Source organism: Solanum pennellii, chromosome 8, assembly GCF_001406875.1.
Source record: "Solanum pennellii chromosome 8, SPENNV200".
Taxonomy (NCBI): domain Eukaryota; kingdom Viridiplantae; phylum Streptophyta; class Magnoliopsida; order Solanales; family Solanaceae; genus Solanum; species Solanum pennellii.
Window position 1 is genome coordinate 1,379,130 of NC_028644.1, and position 21,225 is coordinate 1,400,354.

Genomic DNA, 21,225 nt, shown 5'->3' on the forward strand with positions numbered 1-21,225 from the left:
GGGGGGGGGGGGGGAGGACCATAGCAGGGAAAATTGCCACCACAGCAAGCACTTAAACGCCATGAAACTAAATCAGGAATCCTTGCCCTTCAGATTAGATTTTGGTTGCTTGCTGGAAAATGGTGCACAATATTTAGAAACTATTTGGATATTTTTGCAACCTTGCTACAGTCTAGATGAAGTCAATAGAATTACTGTTAGATAGACAAAGCAGAGTAAAACCTAGGAATTGATAGACAAAGAAGGATGTGAGATGAAAATCATTTTTCATGTTAAAACCTTACAAGATATCTCTTCGAGCAAATTATAATATATTATACACACTGATTACAACTCAAGCATGCAGTCTTTCCAGATAGAATGGTTAAGATAGCGCGGGAGAGGAATGGCTCAACACTCCATATATATAGGAACAATATTATCCTAGAGGATAATGCTGCTGCAAAATCAAGTTACCTGGTTGAAACTAGCATATGATGGATCATCAGAATCACTGATGACAGGAACACCAGTGGATAATTGCAACCTTTGCAGCAACGACCTGTTCCCAACTAAGGTTGCCCGAGCTTTATCAATCAAATCCTGTTTTTAGTGCATTCAGCATAAAAGTTTTTAAATCCCAGCACAGTAAAAGAAACATATATGATAAAGAATGAGGTGATTGGACACCTATTTGCTACTAATAACCAGAAAGTCTTGGTCCCAACAGTTGTAACTTGTAAAGTACAGAAAATCTATACATGCACTTTATATACAGACTCTGATTTTGTGTAACCTCAGTTTTACTCAAAAGAAATACATATCTCATTCAAATTTCACACTGAGCTTTGATATATGTGTTCCAGTACTAATCCATGGAAGGAGGCATTCAAAAGAATCAAGAGGTAGAGGATCTAAATAATAGGCTACAAACAAAACTAAGTACAGATCTTAATTTTGAACTGCATTTCTTTTGCTTTATCATGGATTCCATCATTAAGGCACTCAACTTCTGTGGCAAGACTACTCATATGAGATTTCTTGATGTAGACTACAGTATCAGAAACTCAATGCTACAGATTCAGTGGTAAGGTTTCTACTACATATTCAATGCAGCCTTCGGTTTTTTCGAAGGACTAAACTGTCACATCATATGAAATCTTAAGTCAGTTTGACCAAGTTTCGTGAATTTATTTTTTCCCTGAATAACCTTACGTTTTGACATCATCATGGTCCATTTCTTTGTAGATCCACTACTTTGAAAACACAGTACTTGACACTTCATCATCATAGTAGTGGCATTTCCATGATGTGATGTATGAGTTCAAAGTAGTTATAACTAATTACCAGATTATACAGTTTCCAACATGATATTCCCAATGGCCAAGCAATAACTCGAACACATTTTGACTTTTGAAAACCATTTGGATGGAGAAGTGGGCAGAAATCAGTTTCTCCTTATATCGTGATGGTAACCAGATTTCAGCTTTTCACTAGGAACTCAAGAATAGGAAGTCGTTGGGAAACTGTTTTTTTGACTAAAGAACCACGAAAAAGCTTTAGATACTTTGAAAAACAGGTGAGAAAAAGAAACAAACCCAGTCTAATATTGGACAAGAAAAGGAAGAGGATTACTGCAAAAAAATAACTGGCTTTACCAACTTCTACAAATACAGGCCAAAACACCTAGCTAAAACTTCAACTTTTATGACTGTACCTTGTTCCTCACAAATATGGCACGATTCAAGCAACATGGTTCACTTCCTCCTACATTTAAGTATTAATATCTGAGTTTAAGAAACTCAAATAATATTAAGATTCCAAAGCAGAAAGACAAATACACTCACAGATTAGTATACATACATACATATGTTAATTTGTTTGAAACACAAATTATTTACTTAAATAAAACAGATCCAAATAGAGAAGACGGATATAGATAATTCATACAGGTAGAGGCGAGTTTATATGCTATATTATGGTAGAGCAGACGGATAAAGATAATTCATACAGGTAGAGGCGAATTTATATGCTATAGTATGGGGCACCAGAATCCGTGATCTCTCCGTAAGACTAGGTATTTCTATATATCTCTAAAATTGGTACTAATATTACCTATGCTACAAGGAAGCTGAATGATGCACTTAGTTGAATACCGAGTTATCAACTCCATTCAATACAGTTTTTCCTCCTTTTTTTTCAATGGTGCACCCATGTTCTAGAAATCCTATATTCGCTTCTACATACAGGTGACCCCAACAAACTTGGTATTGAGGATAAATTAGTACCAATCTAGCAATAGCAATACCTGTTTAGCTGCAAGTAGCTCACGACACTGCTCCTTCAAGCTGGACATTTCATCCTGAACTTTCTTAATCCTTGAAACTAGCTTCATGGGGTTCGCCTGTAACCCAACAAAAAATTGGGAAAAACAAGAAAAAAAAATCAAAAACCCAGAAATGGGTTGATAAAAGAACTAAAGGGGTTGCGTTAATTACAAACATTATCAGGATAAACTTGTCGAAATTCCTTCTCGAGCTTGTTCTGAACCATGTTCAGGTCATGGTTGGCTTTGGTGAAAAGGGTCAATAACCCATCTACTGATTGATGTTGTTCGTTCTCTAAATGGTGATAATGACTCAGATTTCGATGACCCATTTCAATTTTCCTTTCACCTTCTCTAGTTCTTTGGTCGGAAATTGCAGAAAGGAAGAATCTTGACTGTATACCTAACTGGAGATTTGGAGGGTTTTTTTGAATTTTTTTGAGAAGAAAAGAGGGAAATTGGAGGGAACTGTCAAAATGAGTCCTTTGAAATATTGTAGTGTTATGGAATGATACCTTTAAAATCAAATCGAAACCGATAACCCGAGTCGAAAAAAGTTATTGGTTTATCATTAATGGGTTATTGGTTTAGCGGTTCAGATAACGATTTTGATTCTTTTGTTATCGGTTCTTAATGGTTTGAAACCGATAAACCAATAGTAAATTAAATAATTATATTTATACCATTTTGTATATAAAGTACTTAATCTAGAGTTTAGTTTCCTACTTTTATTTCTGGCTATCTCAAAATCTTGGTTATTCTACATTATAAAATTCGTTGCTTTTGAGAAAGATGCATCTTGTAAACTCGTGTATATGATTTCATTCAATTTGTCACCTTGTTTCTAAGTGATTTCATTAATTATTTTGTGTCAATTCTTAACGGTTAAATCGATAATGATCAATAATCGATCAATACACAACCCTACCTTTTGTATTATCTTATGTACGAAGGAAAATATTTTTCAAGGAAAAGTGAGATTTTTATTTTATTTTCAAGTGTTCGATATGTTAACAAAAGATACTCATATATCATACTAAGAAGTCGTTTGGTACAATGAATAAGGGATAATATCATATATCATATTTAGAGGAGTATATCAAACTTTGCTAACTTTTATTTGCATCATTAGTGTAGATGCCAAACACTAAAAAAGTCTTTGCTTTTATTTATCAAAATATGTTCTAAAAGTTGAAACTAGTTTAAGAGTCTATCTTGCACGCGAACAACAACATACTCTGTGTAAATAAAAGTTTCACTTTAAACCCAAGGAGTTTACTCTGAATGAATGTTTCTCAGGACAATGGTACATTCTACTAAGAATTCAAGCCAAAATTGAGTTGAAATAATAATAATAGTAATAATTGCTCCGTTTAATGATGGTGTCTGAGCTAGCTTGCAAACACCGAGTATTTCACTGGGTGTCTGCTATCTTCCACCAGCTAACTGATGCAAGTAATTTAAGCAGGACAATACTGTGGTACAAAATTTTTCTGTCTGACCAGTTCATGCATGTCATGTACTATCTTAAATACAGCATCTGGCCTTGATAGCCTTAGAGCATTTTGGGACATGATTCTGAGTTCATCTTGTTTGGGACCAAACCACTGCGCGACTATACTGGCTATCTTTTTAGGTGACTTTGAGTATTTCCCGAATCCATTCTCGATAACATATGGCACATTTCCAGCTTCCTGTTGTAGATCAAACATACAAGGATAAGAATTTAGAGGTTAAAAGACTCCAAAGTTATGCATAACAGAAAATATCTCTGCATTGACAACAGAAATGAACGAAGGATATTGGAACTTTAGTCGTTTTGTGTTTGGTTGTAGTAAACTTATATTCTGCTTCGAGGATAATCAAGAGTTTGAACAGGTCCAGTAGAAATTTTAGCGCGATCCCCCCCCCTCCCCTTCGTCAACCCCACCAGCCAGGAAATGGGAAGAAGAAGAGAGAGAACACAGGCTAACATATCTATTCAATCTGCAATCAGGAAAGAATGACGTGGAACAACTGAAGTGCAACTTTGGAACTTAAATGGTGCATTTGGAAAACACTCTCGGAAATGAGGAAGTCAAAAGTGAAGACAACACAACGTACCAGGGATGTAGATAGTTCATTATACTCTCAATACAGGAAGTACTGACTATCAAGTAAGAACAAAAACAATTGTAATTTGTAACTAAGCTTCCCAAGTAGATTAGTTAAGAAGAGCAAGAGTATAGGGGAAATTGAACTTGTAATACTCTTAAAGCTCTACCCTCATCAAAGATGGTCCACCATATAGAAGAGACGAATCATGGTTATTCATGCAGCAAGCTCACATATTTAACAGACTCTTAGTAGTGGTAATACTTCTGTCACATCTCATATTTGAAAGTCTACGCAGTTTTCTGTAAAATCAATTTGTTATATATCTGTCTTCTGTCTCCTCAAACATTAAAATCATGATTCATATCCATACTAGATTTCTTCACCATTGAGAATCACCTTAACCATGTTTTCAGCCTAATTCAAATCCGCACTTCCTAAAACTAGCAGCCCATACACCAGATACCATTGAGGCAAACCCTTCAACTACAACCATCCCATATATGTCAGCATTCTGGAAGGCGGATGATACTTTGATCTTTACTTCAGGGTAATTCGAGTACTTTGTTACCATTTTAAGCTTTCAGTAAAGAGCCCTTGGCCTTATTTAGTTAGCTTATTTCTGAAGATGCTTCATACGATATTAGTTCCTTAGATGGAGAAAAACTGAACTTGCAAAGGGGAACGACCTTAGTGGCTTAATCTAGATAGAGATATAAACACAGCCGGCTCATTTCACACGAAAGCATGGTAAAGCAAAATCTGGATAACCAGTCCATGAAGAAACCGGTCTGGTGGCCTAAATATCGAGCTTGGACTGGTTTCAAAATTTCCTCCGACTGCAGAGACAGACTAGACATATAGATGGAAAAATACAAGTTGATGATACCAAGATGAAGTCAACAACTTTTCTGAAAGTTGAAGATATCACAGAAGAGTTTGGAACTCGGATCAAAAAATAAATAAAGATTGTTATTTTGTAGTATTTTCTGAGATCATATCGTCATGAAATAACAATTCCTATGGAAATCTTCAATGTTGATAATATTTAGTGTTTGAATTTTATTCCATTTAACCACTTCATTTGTTTAAGTTAGTAATATTTTGAGGGAGGATTTCTTGACTATTATGAATACTACCCTATGAAGACCCCCTCACCCTGGGGGGGGGGGTATTTTAAAGTGAATTAACTACCCTAACTTTGCGGGTAAAGCGATTGTTTCCGATAGACCATCCTCTCAAAATTAATGGAAAAGATTGAAAACGACAATTCCAACTTCACCGAATTTATTGCCTTCCAAGAAACTTACTCAAGATTTTGTTGAAACTAAGGGGAAAAAATCCAAAATTTGTCATTGTTTCAATTTGCTGAACTTTTACTCCCCGGCATAATTTTGGATCGAAGCCTTATTGAATCAGTAATCTCAAGTAAACTACACATAAGAAGCAGATTTTTTTATTTTTTCAAATGAGTTGTTTTTCTCCCATGGATGACACAAGTGATAGGATGGTTACTTCTTAAAAAGTTATTCCAATTAAGCGCAAGACGAATAAAAGGAACTCCAAGAAAAAGAACCAAAAATATTGAATACTCAATATACCTGACCAGCAATGTAACCATTAAGAATTATAGGCAGTCCACGAATCATGGCTTCCGCAATAGTCCCTGGACCAGCCTACAGACAACCAGAATAATCAGAGTAGTCTTCTTTTTTCTTTTTTGACTTTGAGGTGGGTGGGGGTCTCATCCTCTTTTTTCAGTTTGTTTTAGTGAAAACAGCTTGAAAGAAGCGACAAACCTTAGTAATAATGCAATCACAAGCACCCATGCATTCCTCCATTTTAGTGACAAACCCCTTTACCTGAAACATGACATAGATACCCTAAGGAGACGCATAAATGTTTGAACATGTAAATCTTTAGTCTAAGATATACTACATACATTGGCAATTTGGTATTATAAGTCAGTCACTCACATATAGGAAAATGTTGCTCTAAGTAGATGAAAAGGAAAACCACAGTGCTAAAGTATGAAAATTTGTCAATAAACCCAAAGTTAAAATGTAAATGGACGATTACCGGGCTTCGTGTCTTTAAGTATCCATAACCAGCTCGTCTGTGAGCACTGACTTATTATTTGAGTAAAACTTGATAATGATGGCATACACATGATCTAAAAATGTAATTGTAAAAGTTTATGATACATGGTAATCTTAGTACACCAGTCAAATGAGAAAGGTGTAAACGGAAAACGTGCAAAGATGGAGGTCTGATATCAACAATAGAATGGTGACTATGGGATACCAAGCTTACCACACCAATCAACATGAAACACAAAAACAAAAAAAGGCTTCACAATTAAGTGTTTCTTAAGAGAAACTCAACAATTTCGGATAATACAAACAGATTAGTGTGAAAACATAAGGCAGGCAAAGTTACAGTGACTAATACCTGAACAGGGACTTTCCACTGCACTGAAGTCAATCTGTTGAAAAGCTTCTTATTGCGCCCGCATATTATTAGGACCTGACCAATTGGCTCCCCTATAGTTTCATCATACAGTGCATCTCCAAGTGCTCGAGCAGTAGCCTCTATTGGGCCCATTCCTTCTCCACCACCCATCAGTAGTACTGTTGGGAGATGATCCTCCATTCCAAGTTCCTTCCTCAGTTCAACCTAGAATTGGATAGAAAACAGTCTAAAAAGCACTGATCATGTGGGAGATGGTGCAAAGATGTGATGATATCTCTAGCTGCTTATTCATATCGCATTTCAATATAGACTCATGCAATATTAAGCAGCTGAGTGATGCTTAACAATCCCCGTGAACCACTGAGCAGCTGGAACAGATCCAGCATGACCAAAAGCCAAACAGAACGGTGGGATACCATTCCTGCATGCATCTGGTGGACAATTTAGACACAGGAACTCAAGATATTTTGAAGAAAGGAAGCTCCATATAAAAGATCAAAATGACTTGTATTTCACTATTTTTATTCTGGTGTAAAGAAGCATATGAAAATGATGCTGAATCCTTTTAGATCTTATGCCCTACAAGAATAGGATAGGGATACTCTGAAGTTCTGGATTTGGCAACTGAATGTACATACTTTTGCAGCATTTCTTGGTGCTGGTTTAATATAATCTTTATCTTCTCAAAAAGAATATGCCTCATGCAATAGAATGCAGCAATCGGTTCTCTCATTCCTCTATCCTGTATAGTATATCTTGTAGAGAAAAATGGCAGAAGAAGTATTTAAAGACAACTGAACAATAGCATAGTGGAAACAAGAGGTTGGAGGTTCGAGTAACCAATGCAGCAAAGTGATAAATGACCACTGTTTGGGCAGTGCATAAAGGGGGAGGGGATGGTGTTACCATATCAAAAGGAACAAATATTTGCAGCCCAAATAATCTCACTCATAATCTGGACGAATATTCTCAGTTATACGCTGGATATATCTACACACTCTATAGTGTCAATATTGCCTCTTGGCATCTTAAATTTCACCTATGAGATGGCACTGTTCCATTCACACTCCTACACTCACTACAATTAACAAAATACTGCAAATTGCTAGAGCTTTGTTTTGCAACACCGAAACATGAAAGAATAGATTGGATTAGGAAGTGGATGGAATTAATTATTCTTAATGCAAATAAACACCTACGCATAGTGCTCAATAAAACATAAAAAATAAAACTATGCATAAGATACATAAGTAAGATTGCAGGGCTGCCTATTTCCATGCACCCTGGGCAAGAGGAAGTAGAGGATTACACCTACCTTGGGAGGAACTGGCTTCACAAATGACGGTCGTACAGGAAGCCCATAAACTTTTATTTGAGATGAATTGAGACCAGCCTTCAGTGCTCGTTTTGCTACCTCTTCTGATGGACAGTAGCACCTCGTAACAAGTTTGTGAAACCTAAACATGAAATTGCAAGGCAATATTAGTACAAGAATCAAAATAACAGAATGGTTGAATAACTATAAAATATACCATGTAGGATGGCAAGTGCTTAAATCTGTTACAACAGTGGTAAATATGATTTTCTTCAGGAGACCTTTGGACCTCAAAATGCGAAGAGGCACATGCTGCATTAGAGGATGAACACTGATAATAATATCAGGCTGATATTTCATTAAACCTTTAGCAACCTCACTGCACAAAGTAGGAGAGGAGGCTTATTATATAACTGAAGCTGCTACAAGGGAAAATCGAAATTAGCCAGCTTACAGCTGGGTAGATATGTATATAGACGTTGAACCAGTCCATGTTTACACTAGAGGCATGGAAGGAAAAAATTCAACAGAATATCATAAGAACCATGATATTAAGAGAAGTACCAAAATAAACGATTAACTGAGAAGTAGGAGAAACTAAGTAGAAAACTGATTGTATGGTAACATGCAAATTATAACAACAATAACATACGCATTATAATCCAACAGGTGGGCTCTGGGGTGGGTAGAGCGTACCCAGACCTTAACCCTACCTTGTGGAGATAGAAAGGTGGTTTCCGAGAGACCCTCGGCCCAAGTAACACATATCAAGGCAATTAGAAAAGAAAAATACAGAATCAAAGATGACATAGCAAATATATCATACCACACAGATTACTGACCAAAAAAACTGCACCATACGAATTGAGTCACACATAAGAAGTAATTTCTATTGTGTCAACTGTCAAGAGGATTATATACAGGTCATTTAGACAGACAAAAAGTGACAAGACTCTAGGGCTGAGAAGCAAAAGCCTAACACTAATGAAGCACACATTTTACAGAAATACAGATTCACCTATTTATCTCCTTAATAACATATTCTTTTACAAATTTTTCCGTTGTCCCAATAGGTATTACTATGAAAAAAGCAATGACTCGTCTTGATTGAGCAAGGTTATTGTCAATGAAATAACTACTCAACGTGGTAATGACATTTGGAAGATAGTTTCTTTATCACAGAAAAAAACTACAATCAAATGTTTTTGAGTGTTTACATAGTCAAGGTAAGCCAATTCAAGATGAGAAAGTTAATCATCTTAAAATTAAGCTGGTGGTCAAATGGCACTCTCAAATAAATGGCTATAACTATTTGTTAATAAAGATATATGGCCTTAACTATTATGACATAAGCTCAGCCACTTGGGCCGATTATAGGCGGGCATCCATGTCCCCTCCAGAGTCCAAAGCACAATTGAGGTGGTGTATGGCTTTGAGCTTGACTATTATGATACTGTACCTCCAATAGCTAACTAAAGTTGCATGGCCTTCTATCCATATCTCTAGGGTAGACATGGTCCACTAGAACCTCCATAATCTTTTCTTATAATGGTGCCGGTGGTATTCAGACTAACTTGCACGCACTTTAACTATTCCACAAGGTACCTGCTACCTCCAACCGGCATATGTACTAAAAACTCTACCCACAAAATCTTAGACAGATGGAAAGCAGTCACGTAGTATTTTTTGTCTTTGCTGGAATTTAAACCTTAGTTTTTGAGCTTTTTACCCACTTCATTGACCGCACACGTATAGGACTCTCCAAAAATGTTTCCTCACACGTTTCAGATCCTCAAAAAATACTCTACCTTTGATCCGGATCAGACATGCACCTGGCGACATTATTGAAGAGTTCGAGCAACATTAAGGAAAAGACATATAAGGAGATAACTCCTCATTCCCTCAACCAACATGAAATAAGTAACATCCCATGCACGTCTAGGGCTAGACATCTGGAGTGCGATAATATATCAAGAAAGAAAGTGGGTCTGGCTTTGATACTTACGAAAAAAGGATGTTAGGCCTAATTCTACCACCAACTAGCTTGATACAAAATGTTTTTTCAAGTCTCCCACCTTGCCATTAATGGACCTTTGACTTTAACAGTGAAAAAGCACCAAGTAGGCACACTGTAGTTAACAGTAGAAGGAGGTCTAAGTTGGAATTCAATAGATTATGTGTATCCATTTTTTGAAAAGAATATGGCTTCTGATTGGGGTGAAACATCCAATTTTGAAAGTAAAGTACTCCATACCTTACTTCACATTGTTCTTTTCAAGAATATAATCAATCGCCATAAATTGCAGAAACCAAAACAAAAGGTAAACACCTTATCACTTAACAATGACAGAAGATGAAGAATTAATGATGAACTCCTGGCAATGGTCCTTCAAATAAAACTATAGGAGGTGGCTTGTCATTGAATGATAAGTAGCTACTTGATATAACAAATTTGCTAAAGCCACACGTGAATATGTAACAATGTTCAAGTTCATGCTCTTGATTCAGTCAAATGCTATTACTATTCAAAAAGGGTGCAGAAAGCAAACACATAAAGCCTGATAGTGATATAAAGCACATCTAGATCTCAGCACATTTAGAATAGGGATGCAGATTGCAGAATAGACTTTACCAATATTGTTAAAAGAAGAGTATTACCAAATTCTCTTAACAACAAATGTCCTACAGTAACTATCACAACCAAATAAAAAACAGATTCTTTTTTATGATAAAAGAAAAAAGAACCTTACCCTATCGAAATATACAATATCTTGCAAAACAAACACTGCACCATAATGATGAAGAAAGGACTGCATATTTGTTGTGAGATTTACCAACAGTTTCATCAATCAAACATTCAATCTTAGTCATGTCAAGGATATCATTGATGCTAACAGATTAAGGCATTAACTTAATCAAAGAAGTCATTCTTACCGAGCAATAAATGTAGATGTAGCAGCAAAATTAGTTTGATGGACTAAACGAGGAGCAGTAGCATAATATGTCATTCTCCACAGAGAGCCGTGTTTCACTAAGAAGTTGTAACTTCGCGGCAATTGGTTGAAAGGCCAGGGTGTATGTTCTGTCCACAAATCAGTAATAAACACCTGCAATACACCCTCTTTAAATGGATATAACAAAATCAGACATACTCATATCTCTCGTTCTTCATCACATAAAACACACATAATTCCACAACTTATTAGCATAGCCCTCGCAGCAAGTTCAACCAAATCCAGTGCTTTCAGTTCAGACAATATATATATACATATAATACAAACGTAAAACTGATTGTACTCACTCCGAACCCACTGACTCTAAATTGTAAATCAGCTAAGCTTATTACATGATAAGTCAATAGGAGTCCATCAAAACTGACCTGATATTTATCTCCATATTCTTCATTGAATGCTGCCCTAATAGCTTCAGCAGAGGCTCTGTGACCACCACCAGTATCACTCATCAAAATAAGTACCTTTTTTGGAGGTTCTGATTCGACACCATTGACAGGTATCCCCTCATTCTTCAGTACACTCCCCTCTTCTCTAACCCCATTGCTCTCCCCACAATGAACCCCTCCACCAACTGAGGCAAACCCAAGAGGGATTTTCTCACAATGGAATCTAATAGCCTTGTTAAACTGAAAAAGTACTTTACTAATTCTTGATGAAGCACTCCTACTACTAACACTCAAACTCAATAAAGATACAGCCTTTGGCTTATTGATGCAATTCAAAAAATCATTCTTTCCCCTAGAATCAAAATACAAGTAATTGGACAGCAAACTTGAACATGCATCTAAATTAGAGTTACTATTTGAATAATTGAATACAAAGGGGGCTTTTTGAGATACAAAACCAAAAGGGTTAGCAGATTCTTGAGTAACAGAAGAATGCTGCATCATTCTTACTCTTCTGGGGTGGTAAAAAGAAGTTCAAAATCAATTTAAAATCCAAAAGGGTCCTTCCATATAACATAAAGATTGAATCTTTTTCTTCTGGGGCATCAAGAATCCTACATAACAAGAAAAAGTTAGTATACAGAGAGAAGAAGAAGTGTCACTAATAAAAAAACCAAGTAATATGAAAGGTACTGTGTGTGTTTTGAAGGAGGCTGGAGAGCCACAAAGAGAGGATTTAGGGGAACAAAGAATGTAATATGCTGAGGAATTTTTAAGTTTTTTTTTTTGAAATACTCGCACAACAAAAATTGAAGGCTAGTTTTGCTGGCTGCTAGCTGGAGTTATATAAAGGGGTTTATTTATTGCTTATCGAATTTGAAATAGTCTGATTTGATATCGAATATCAAATATGAAATAAAAAAAATTATAAAGGGATTAGTAGACGGAAGTCAATTTCTTTTATTTTATATAATATAATATTTATTTTATTAAATTTACATAAAAATGTTTGATTTGACACGAGTTTAAGAAAAATAATTTTTTAATTTTTTTTTTAAGTTATAGAAATTTTATCTTATTAAAAAAGGAAAAATAAAAGGGCACTAAATATAAAAAAGATATTATTTTTTTGAGATAAATTTAAAAAGAGAAAAAAAATCACATAAATTAAAATTATAGAATGTATAAATTAATTTATACCTTGTATAAAACTTAGTTATGTGATATTGCAAATTAATCATCAAAACATCCTCATATTTAATATATTTTCGAATTTTATATAAAGCAATTATATATCAAATATAATAGTAACCATATTGATTTTAGTTTATGAATTTATTTGTTGTTTTAACCACCAATCAAATTATCCAAATTTTTTAGTTTATTGTGAAAAAGAATTAAGTTGACTGACATTTTATTGAAAGAGAACACAAATAGGATTGGTCGGTGAAGTTTACCACATTGACCAATTGAGTATCCATTGGGAAAAAACAATAGTAAATGTGTTACACGTGTTCAACAAGGCCGGTTCCCGAAATCGATATTTTTAATGTTTCCAGCTCTCGATAACATGAGAAGCAGATGATTAATTATCTATTTACGAAAGAATTTAGCATCAGTTGACAACTACGATCCTTAACTTTAGATGTGCACAAGTAGACACTTAAACTTGTATAAAATTGAACAAGATTAACACATTCATCCTACATGGCACCCTGTATGAAAATTTTGTGTCTTACGTGAAGTCTTACGTGTATCATGTCATGTAAGACACGTGTGTCTACTTGTTCAATTTTATACAAGTTCAAATGTCTATTTGTGCACATCCAAAGTTAAGGATCATAGTTATCAACCGACGTCAAGTAAGAGTTATATCTATGTATTATGTCATATATTTACTTTGACTAACATTTGCTAGAAACAATGTTATTTAACATCAATATAAACACTCGATACTTCTATTAAAAAAATATTAGTATATTCATTTTTGCTGTAATTTAAACATGAGATATTATGATTCTCAACCCTCCTTATAACTTAAAATGTGAATCCATTTTACTTTTTTTTTGTTTTTCATTTTTAAGAATGAACTATAAACCTTTGTAAAGAAAGTATATATGACATTATAGAATATGAAGAGTATTTTTTATGAACAATCTTTTTTTTAAAAAAATACAGTAACACATTGTTTATAATACATCAATCTAAACACCAAATAAAAAATAATTTCAATTTAATTAATCACATCATATTATATAAGTTAAAAAGGGTTCCCAATAACAACACTGATATATTGAAAATTGAACAATGTTAGGCCAATTGAATGCAATCTTAAACGAAAACTTTGACTAAAAAGCTTGTTTCACATCGCACGATAACAAATTTATGAAAGACGATATATTATCTAAATCAACTGTCTTTATACACAATGTAATACCAATAGTGAAAATCAAAAAGTAGAACATACAAAATAGCGTATGCAGACCTACCCCCTACCTTTGAGGATTAAGAAGTCTGATCAATCGTCATATTATATGGAATAAAAAATAAGTAGATGTTGAATAAAAATCTTGTAGAAGAAAGTACTAGGTAGAAAGATTCTGCATATGTGAAAACAAAAATGAACATGTTGATCTTGTTTAAGTTGTAGAGTTGTTAAAAGTACAGTATAAAGTGGTCTGCCCATTATATTGAAGATGCTAACAGTCAATGAAATAAATACACACAATTTGGAACTGATGTGGAAATGCTTGGAATGTCAACTATCATAGATAAAAGTATTCATAGCAATATGACACAAAAGGTGGTCCCATAGAAGACATTACTCCAAAAGAGCATCATGGCTGCAAGAAACATAGGTTCTTGAGAGGATAAAGCAAGATAGGAAAGTGATCATCATGCAGTTTGTGAGGCAATAATGATAGATATCGCGAGAGAAATGAACGATAAGTATCTCGTGTTTTATCCTCAATTGCATCAAGAAAATATTGTCAAACTACTGCTTCAAGAAGTGTAATTTCTATCTTGACTAAATTCAAGATCTTCTGTCTTGTTTAATTCAAAAGAAACCTCCACCAGAATACTCAACCTCCTGCATTTCAAAGACTCCAAAACGTTATGAAAAGGAAAAGTACTCGGACAATAAATTCATGAATGATTGACATAACACAGCTAGAGAAATCGCATGATAGATAGAACAGTTATAAAGATTAAAATCTGCATAAAAGTAGGGAATACAACAGAATTAAAGGACAAATATGTGCAAAGGAAAACTCAATAAGATATAAAAGTAGTTCTCAATCATGCCAACTCAATGAAAACACGGGAAGATGCAAAATTAAATTTTAGGAGAAAGTGAGAAACAGATATGGATTACTGAGAAATTGCAAACATGGTTTATTTGTATCATTTATTCCTTATCTCTAAAATTCTATTTCTTATTCGAATTCATTTAGATCCACCTAAATCTCATGAAAATGGAGTAGAAGAGATGTACTGGTGAAAAATTACATGGGACGAATTAACAGATTTATCTAAGTGGAATCAAACGCTGAGCAGAATTGTATGTGGAGATGGATAATACATACATTTATCAGTCAGACCAGGTTTTTTGAGAGTTTTGAGTCTTTGCCTTAGAAGTCATGTGCAACTCTTTCCTCTAAACCATCTACCCACATACTTAATGTCTTTGTAACAAGTGCCGACCAGTGTCACAGGCAACAGCTAAGTGAATAGAGTACAAAAGGAACTTTTCATGATGGGACAAGGAATTTTCATTGGTTAATTGAAAGACGGTTAAACTCAAAAGTGTTTGGATCACCTTGAGTGAAAGATATTCCAGTTGCTTAACAATGCCGTATCCAAGAAATGGCTATAAGATATTTAGGAACTAGGATAGAGGAGCACACTCTATGGAGGGATCTCATAGTTGGATCTATAGAATTTTGGAAGGATGGGAAGGTAATATCACTTTCAGGTTAGGGGAAGTGTGCAGGGTCAGGTAAGGGGCACAGGTAGTACATAAATAATGCATTGGTATTCATGTGTCAAAACATATGCATAATCTTGTCAGAAAGAGTTCAGATGTTACACGAAGGGAAAGTTCACTGGAATTAAGGTTTAGAAGAACCTCCGGGCTGGGACGTAACAAAATTCTAAATTCTAAATGAATTTCTTATAAGCAGAGTTCTTCGCATGACAATCAAAATTCTTGGAAGTAGTAAGTGGGAAATAGTGGGCTGCTTTCTGAAAAGTCCTACTACAATAAGCTCTTGATTAGAGACATTACATAAATAAATTTGGATTATCAGGATGTCAATGTGATCAGAAGAAAAACAGGTGAGTCTGACTGCTGCAAACTTGAGAACAAGGAGAACTACAAATGCCAGATTGGTGTGTTTTTAGGTGTTGCGGTGAGCACGGGCTACCTCCACTTGCATTATCAGATAGCATTTCGCTCACGCAGGGAATCTGGAAATGATTTGGGCTACAATTGTTGATTCCACACACTGTGAAGGGCGGATTTTTCAGCTCAACATTAAGAAACGGAGGATAAGACGAAGAGTGTGGGATGTTGCTCCAAGAGCACTCATGTGTATTGTGTAGAGAATGTGAAATAAACTTTTGAAGGACAAAAAGATTTTGTACAGCAGAGGATCTCTTATCCCTATTTATTTTACCGTGAGGTTTCAATTTGAATAGAAAATTCGATGTTTTTCACGGAGAATCCTTTTTATCAGCAAGGTCTATGCCTTTTGATTTACCACTGGTATACGAAAGTGTTTCCTCCCATAAATAATAAAATTATATAACCTTTCAAGCAAAAACTTCATTTGGATTTACATTATTACATGGACCACATAATCATTTCCATAAGCAGGAGCAGGATGATTGACAATGACTGGGTGGAAAAGTAGAACTGATCAGCCTGATTTACCCATATTAGACAAGAATATGTCACATCTCTTTCTGAAACATAACAGAATACACAATCTTTCTTTGGCTTTTCATTATTTCATGGACCACATCAGTTCCACTTTCTAGGAGCTCGATGGCAATGACTGGGTGGGAAAGTAGAATTGTTCAAGCTCATGTACCCATATTAGACTAGAATATGCCAATATCTATTTCGGAAACATATTTCAAACCGTATCGACAGCCTAAGACTTCCAAGCCTCAATTCATATATGTGAAAAGGAGCTGATATACAACTAATTCTAAAAATCTAACCTGGGCAGGTGGCAAGGATGAAACCCAATCTGACGCATGAGTTGGAAGAAGACCCAAAGTGTTAAGCTGCAAAGTATACGTAGTTCCATGTTAGCAAACCACTTATCATAGAAACTGATGTCAAATAACATGTGTGAAAGAGATAAATATCTTCAGTGAAGCTGATGCTGAATAACATGTGTGAAACAGATGAATATCTACCTTCCAGACGCCCAGTCCTAAACCCACTAGATTGAGCGCAATAAATACTAATTTTGGCCCAAGAAGATCCACTTTGCTGTCCTTGTAAGGCTCAAAAACTGCCCCAGAAAGGAAACATAAGAAGAAATAAGTAAAAGGAAATAAATGGAGCAGCCAAATGAAGTCATGGCTTAATTCAGCACAAGTACAAACAGTATGAAATTGCCTGAATTTGAGACAAATTTCAGCAAAAAATCGATCTCTAGTCAGAGTATAAAACTACACATGTACAATGAAGCAATTAATTCAATAGGTTCTGATATGATACTGACCTTTCCCAACTCCTTGAAGAGCACTTACAGGCTGCCACAGAGCTGAAACTGTAATACCAATGCTAAACAAATGAACTGTGCTTCCAGCCATCCACATCATGAAGCCCATCATCATCAAATTCTTGAAAGGTGCTTGTGCCACTTCCCACGCTTTCTGTTCCAACAAATATCAAATTAAGTACATGATTGTTGTGAAAAGTGAAGCAAAGGAATAGCTCCTAATATATAGAGTTTAGGGTCCATGTAATACTAAATATTTCCTAAATAGAATGCAGAATGAGTACATAATCATCTTGAATATCCTAATACCTATGCTATAAATCTAAACATGTACAGTAAACCTAATCACCTTCTAATAGTTGTAAACAAGAGTTGAGAAGTAATCAACTCATAATAAAGGGAATTTTGACTATATAACTGTTGGAGAACTTGAAAAGGCTAATCTATTACATTTTGAGACAGTCGAGAAATCATAAAAGCAGAACAACGGTCTAGGAAAGATATTCTTTTCGGGAAATTTCCAAAGGATCTTCACATTAGAGCCCACATCTTCATAAGTTATCAAAATGTTACTGCCCAAAATAGCATGAGGTCTCTGCTTTCAATTTGGGCTGGAGAGGGTGTTATCTTTGAGGCCTACCAATGAGTTTGGTCGCACTGTGGAAGCATTAAATTATGGCTAAAATGGAAGTATGGTTGTGGTGTTACACACCAATTTTCAGAAAGATGTGCCTATTTCTTTGTTAATTTTCCAGTGAAAAACTCATCACAATTGTGTAGTGTGTAATTTTGATTCTGTAAATTGCTTTAATTTTCCTTATGGTGCTAAAATTTGTACAGGGAACTTACCAAAATATGAACTAGCTTCTCCCTTTTCCTTTACGTCATTATAGAGTTCCAGATCATCATAAATACATTGTTTATCAAATATTAATCTAATTTCCACTGAACTTCCCTAAAATCTTTGTCGAAAGCAGCGAAGTTCTGCATGTTATCTCATATAATAATACATAGCTTTTCCCTAAAGAACCAACACTACACTAATGCATGTGAAAAAGTCGACAAGTTCAAATCCTTTTTCCCATCTAAGTTTTTAATTCTTAAGGTTAAGCAAGAGTTTCTACTGATTAAAAAAAAAAGAACAGAGAGAGAGGAAAGGAATAATCTCAGGTAACGAATGCAACTAAACTGATTCTCACTCGCGTTCTCACAACATAAATTCCTCAGAAATTATTCTTTAGTGTGAGCAATTTAATGTGATTTACACACTATAACTCCCTGAAACCAATTTGTGGCACAACAAACGAGCTTTGAAGCATCCTCTGAGTTGTTACCATGCTCTATGCCTTTATCAGTTCACTAACAATGCCAGAGTAGCAGATCCCAATTCCATCACTCTTCAACTTTATATTAAAAAATCATACGATTGTAAGAAGATACCAAAGCCTTTTCCTGTTCTTGAATTGGACACACGCACACACAGAGCAGCGGCCAGCGGCAGATATTTCAAACAGTCAACTTGGTGCATGGCGATAGGCAAGGATAATACTATAGTACACACTCAAATCAAAAGTTAATACATGAATGCAATCAATCATAAAAGCAGCAATGGCATACTAGCTGTGATTCATCATGTTTGACTATTTATCACATTGATAGTCAATCTATGGAACTTAAAACCGTCTAATGACAGTTCACTACTGTTAATCAATCAAAGAGGCTTGCCAAACTGCTTAAGGTTATCTATTGTATGACATACTTTTGCTTTCTCTCCTCCTCTTCTTCTTACAGTAAGATAAAGGGTCGGGCATGGCGGGGTAGCCACGGCCACTCATCTGCTGAGCTAGCCGAAAGAAGCAAGCAAAGAATCTTACTCCGAAAAGCCTATTCATATACTAGAAAATTATTAATCAAAGTACTTAGAATGGAATAAATGACGAACAAACATTTCCTTTGAAGGTTCCATGTTTCCTTTAAAACAAGTCGACAATCTAGTAACAAATTAGTAGAATTTGCACATAAAGCTATACAAAAAGACAAGCAATCACAACATAATTCTCCTAGATTGGTACCACTAATAAGATATATCACAGATCATCAGTGTACTCACAAGTCCTTTGCAACAAAGGCTGCCAATTTAGAACAAAAAATCTTTAAAAAAACTCAACTACTCATTTTCAATTTGTTTGCCTGGTTTTAACTAAACACAGAGTCTAAGGAAGTAAAAGAAGACTTCTGAATCTTCTGGTCTAAAACTAAAAATATGTAGAATACATCAAAAAAGGTTGCTCCGTCTCTTCAAAAATGCCAACAGGTGCGTGTCCGATCGCCAAAAGTACTGTATCTTTGGAGAATCCCAGACGGGTGCGGCGGCATCAGAAGTGGAGAGTCCGCGCAACTAAGATCAAAATGCCCTTTAAGACTAACAAATTGAAACGGAGTGGACTATACTTATATGCGCCAAATGGGTGCACTGGCTCTCACTACCCTAGAGGTGAATCCAGCCATGACCACAAATTATGGAGCAAATCATTGTAAAACAAAAAATACAAACGAACAAAAAAAATCAGCTTTTTTACCTGGGACTTCCAATTGGCTTCAGCGTTCTTCTTTTCACGGCTCAAAGTTGAATCATCCTAACAAAAAACATAAACATCACAGCTATTAAACTCAAGTGAAACATGAATCCAGCAGCCGATCTAAAACACAAAAATTAAGCACATATATATACAATAAACTGCACCCACTACAAACCCACAAGCTCTAAATCAACTAATCGTGTATAATTTTGGGTAAAACAATTAAAAAAACCTGATCTTGAGAAGCGCGAGTGAATCCAAGTGGATCAGGGATGTCACGAGAGGGAGGCGAAGTCGAATTATCTGTGAAGTCTACTGCCCATCTACGCCCCATACCCATCACTGCTTTACCTTTATCCATGGCGATTTTTCACTTCATACACCACAACACACACACTCTGTTTCGTTGATTGATGAAATTTAGGAGTTTTGGCCTTTGGGTGTCTTCTGTTGGTTTTATAGGGTGGAGAATGTCATAAGGGTAAGAAATAAGAGGGGCAAAGTGTAATTGAAAAAAGTTATGGGGATTGAAGTTGATTTTTGGGAAAAAGTTAGTTGCACTTGTCTTTTGTTCGGAGGCTGTTACGTATTGTTTCTTAATATATATTATGCTATATATTATCGTATTATTGTAATGAATATAGTATTTTATAAATTATATCGTAGTCATAACTATATAATGTTATTCATAAGAATAGAATTGTAACTGATAATTGACTTATTGATATAAGTGATAAATTTAAATTTTATATTTAGTGGTTCATTAATAAGGGAAAAGAAAACTCAAATTTCTTATATGTAATTATGAGTTGAATTTCTTATTGCTATCAATTACTTAATTAATAATCCACGAGTCTTCACTTTTGTTTATATTTATTTGAATTATATTCTAATTTTAAAATAATTATTTTCGGAATAATTAGAGACTCTCAATACATGTATTTCGCACAAGCTAATAAGCTACAAAATAATATCTCCTAGTATCGTTTCATGCGAATTCACAATTCACATCAAAATTTCTACTCGCTTTGAAAGAATCTTTAAAATACTTTCGATGTACACAAACAAAATTTGGAGAAATTATATTCAATGAAATATAAAAGAAAATCTAAAATATTTTCAATTGAGCTAATTAGATTATATTTGGAGAAAAATATCCAAAAACTCATCATATTATATTAGGAAGAAGAGAAGGCACAAGTATTCGATAAATATGATCGAATTTTTAGAGACACGTCTTAAATAACCAAGTCCTATTACCCCTGAACTCATTTTACAAATAATACTGCACACCTTTAGGCTTATGTGGCACACTTCGT

The 21,225-nt window shown here is 35.0% G+C and overlaps 3 protein-coding genes across 5 annotated transcripts in view; all 3 read right to left on the reverse strand.

Moving 5' to 3' along the window:
* Positions 1-2,856, reverse strand: part of LOC107027351 — a 5,079-nt gene extending 2,223 nt beyond the window's left edge. The window contains exons 1-3 of the mRNA XM_015228527.2: positions 2,482-2,856; positions 2,288-2,383; positions 457-582 (exon numbers count right to left, since the gene is read on the reverse strand). Coding sequence (XP_015084013.1) covers positions 457-582; positions 2,288-2,383; positions 2,482-2,637 — 378 coding nt within the window. The 5' untranslated portion in view covers positions 2,638-2,856. The remainder of the gene's footprint in view (positions 1-456; positions 583-2,287; positions 2,384-2,481) is intronic.
* A 686-nt stretch (positions 2,857-3,542) lies between these two features.
* On the reverse strand, positions 3,543-12,416 carry LOC107028612 (probable monogalactosyldiacylglycerol synthase, chloroplastic). 3 transcript variants are annotated; one of them, XM_027919046.1, is made up of 9 exons: positions 11,566-12,416; positions 11,121-11,293; positions 10,937-10,996; positions 8,404-8,565; positions 8,187-8,328; positions 6,851-7,075; positions 6,199-6,261; positions 6,001-6,075; positions 3,543-3,999 (listed from the first exon to the last, which is right to left on the reverse strand). In XM_027919046.1, the coding sequence occupies exons 1-9, from the start codon at positions 12,088-12,090 to the stop codon at positions 3,766-3,768; spliced, it is 1,659 nt and encodes a 552-aa protein (XP_027774847.1). In that variant the 5' UTR covers positions 12,091-12,416; the 3' UTR covers positions 3,543-3,765. The 3 variants fall into 3 exon arrangements, with proteins under 3 accessions (XP_027774847.1, XP_015085235.1, XP_027774848.1); XM_015229749.2 differs by lacking the exon at positions 10,937-10,996 and having other exon boundaries at positions 11,566-12,415; XM_027919047.1 differs by lacking the exons at positions 8,404-8,565; positions 10,937-10,996.
* Positions 12,417-14,193: 1,777 nt separating this feature from the next.
* LOC107026614 (ER membrane protein complex subunit 4) lies at positions 14,194-20,336 on the reverse strand. Its single transcript, XM_015227653.1, has 6 exons — positions 20,139-20,336; positions 19,907-19,963; positions 17,328-17,481; positions 17,017-17,114; positions 16,816-16,881; positions 14,194-14,677 (listed from the first exon to the last, which is right to left on the reverse strand). The coding sequence occupies exons 1-6, from the start codon at positions 20,265-20,267 to the stop codon at positions 14,645-14,647; spliced, it is 537 nt and encodes a 178-aa protein (XP_015083139.1). The 5' UTR covers positions 20,268-20,336; the 3' UTR covers positions 14,194-14,644.
* Positions 20,337-21,225: the final 889 nt, after the last annotated feature.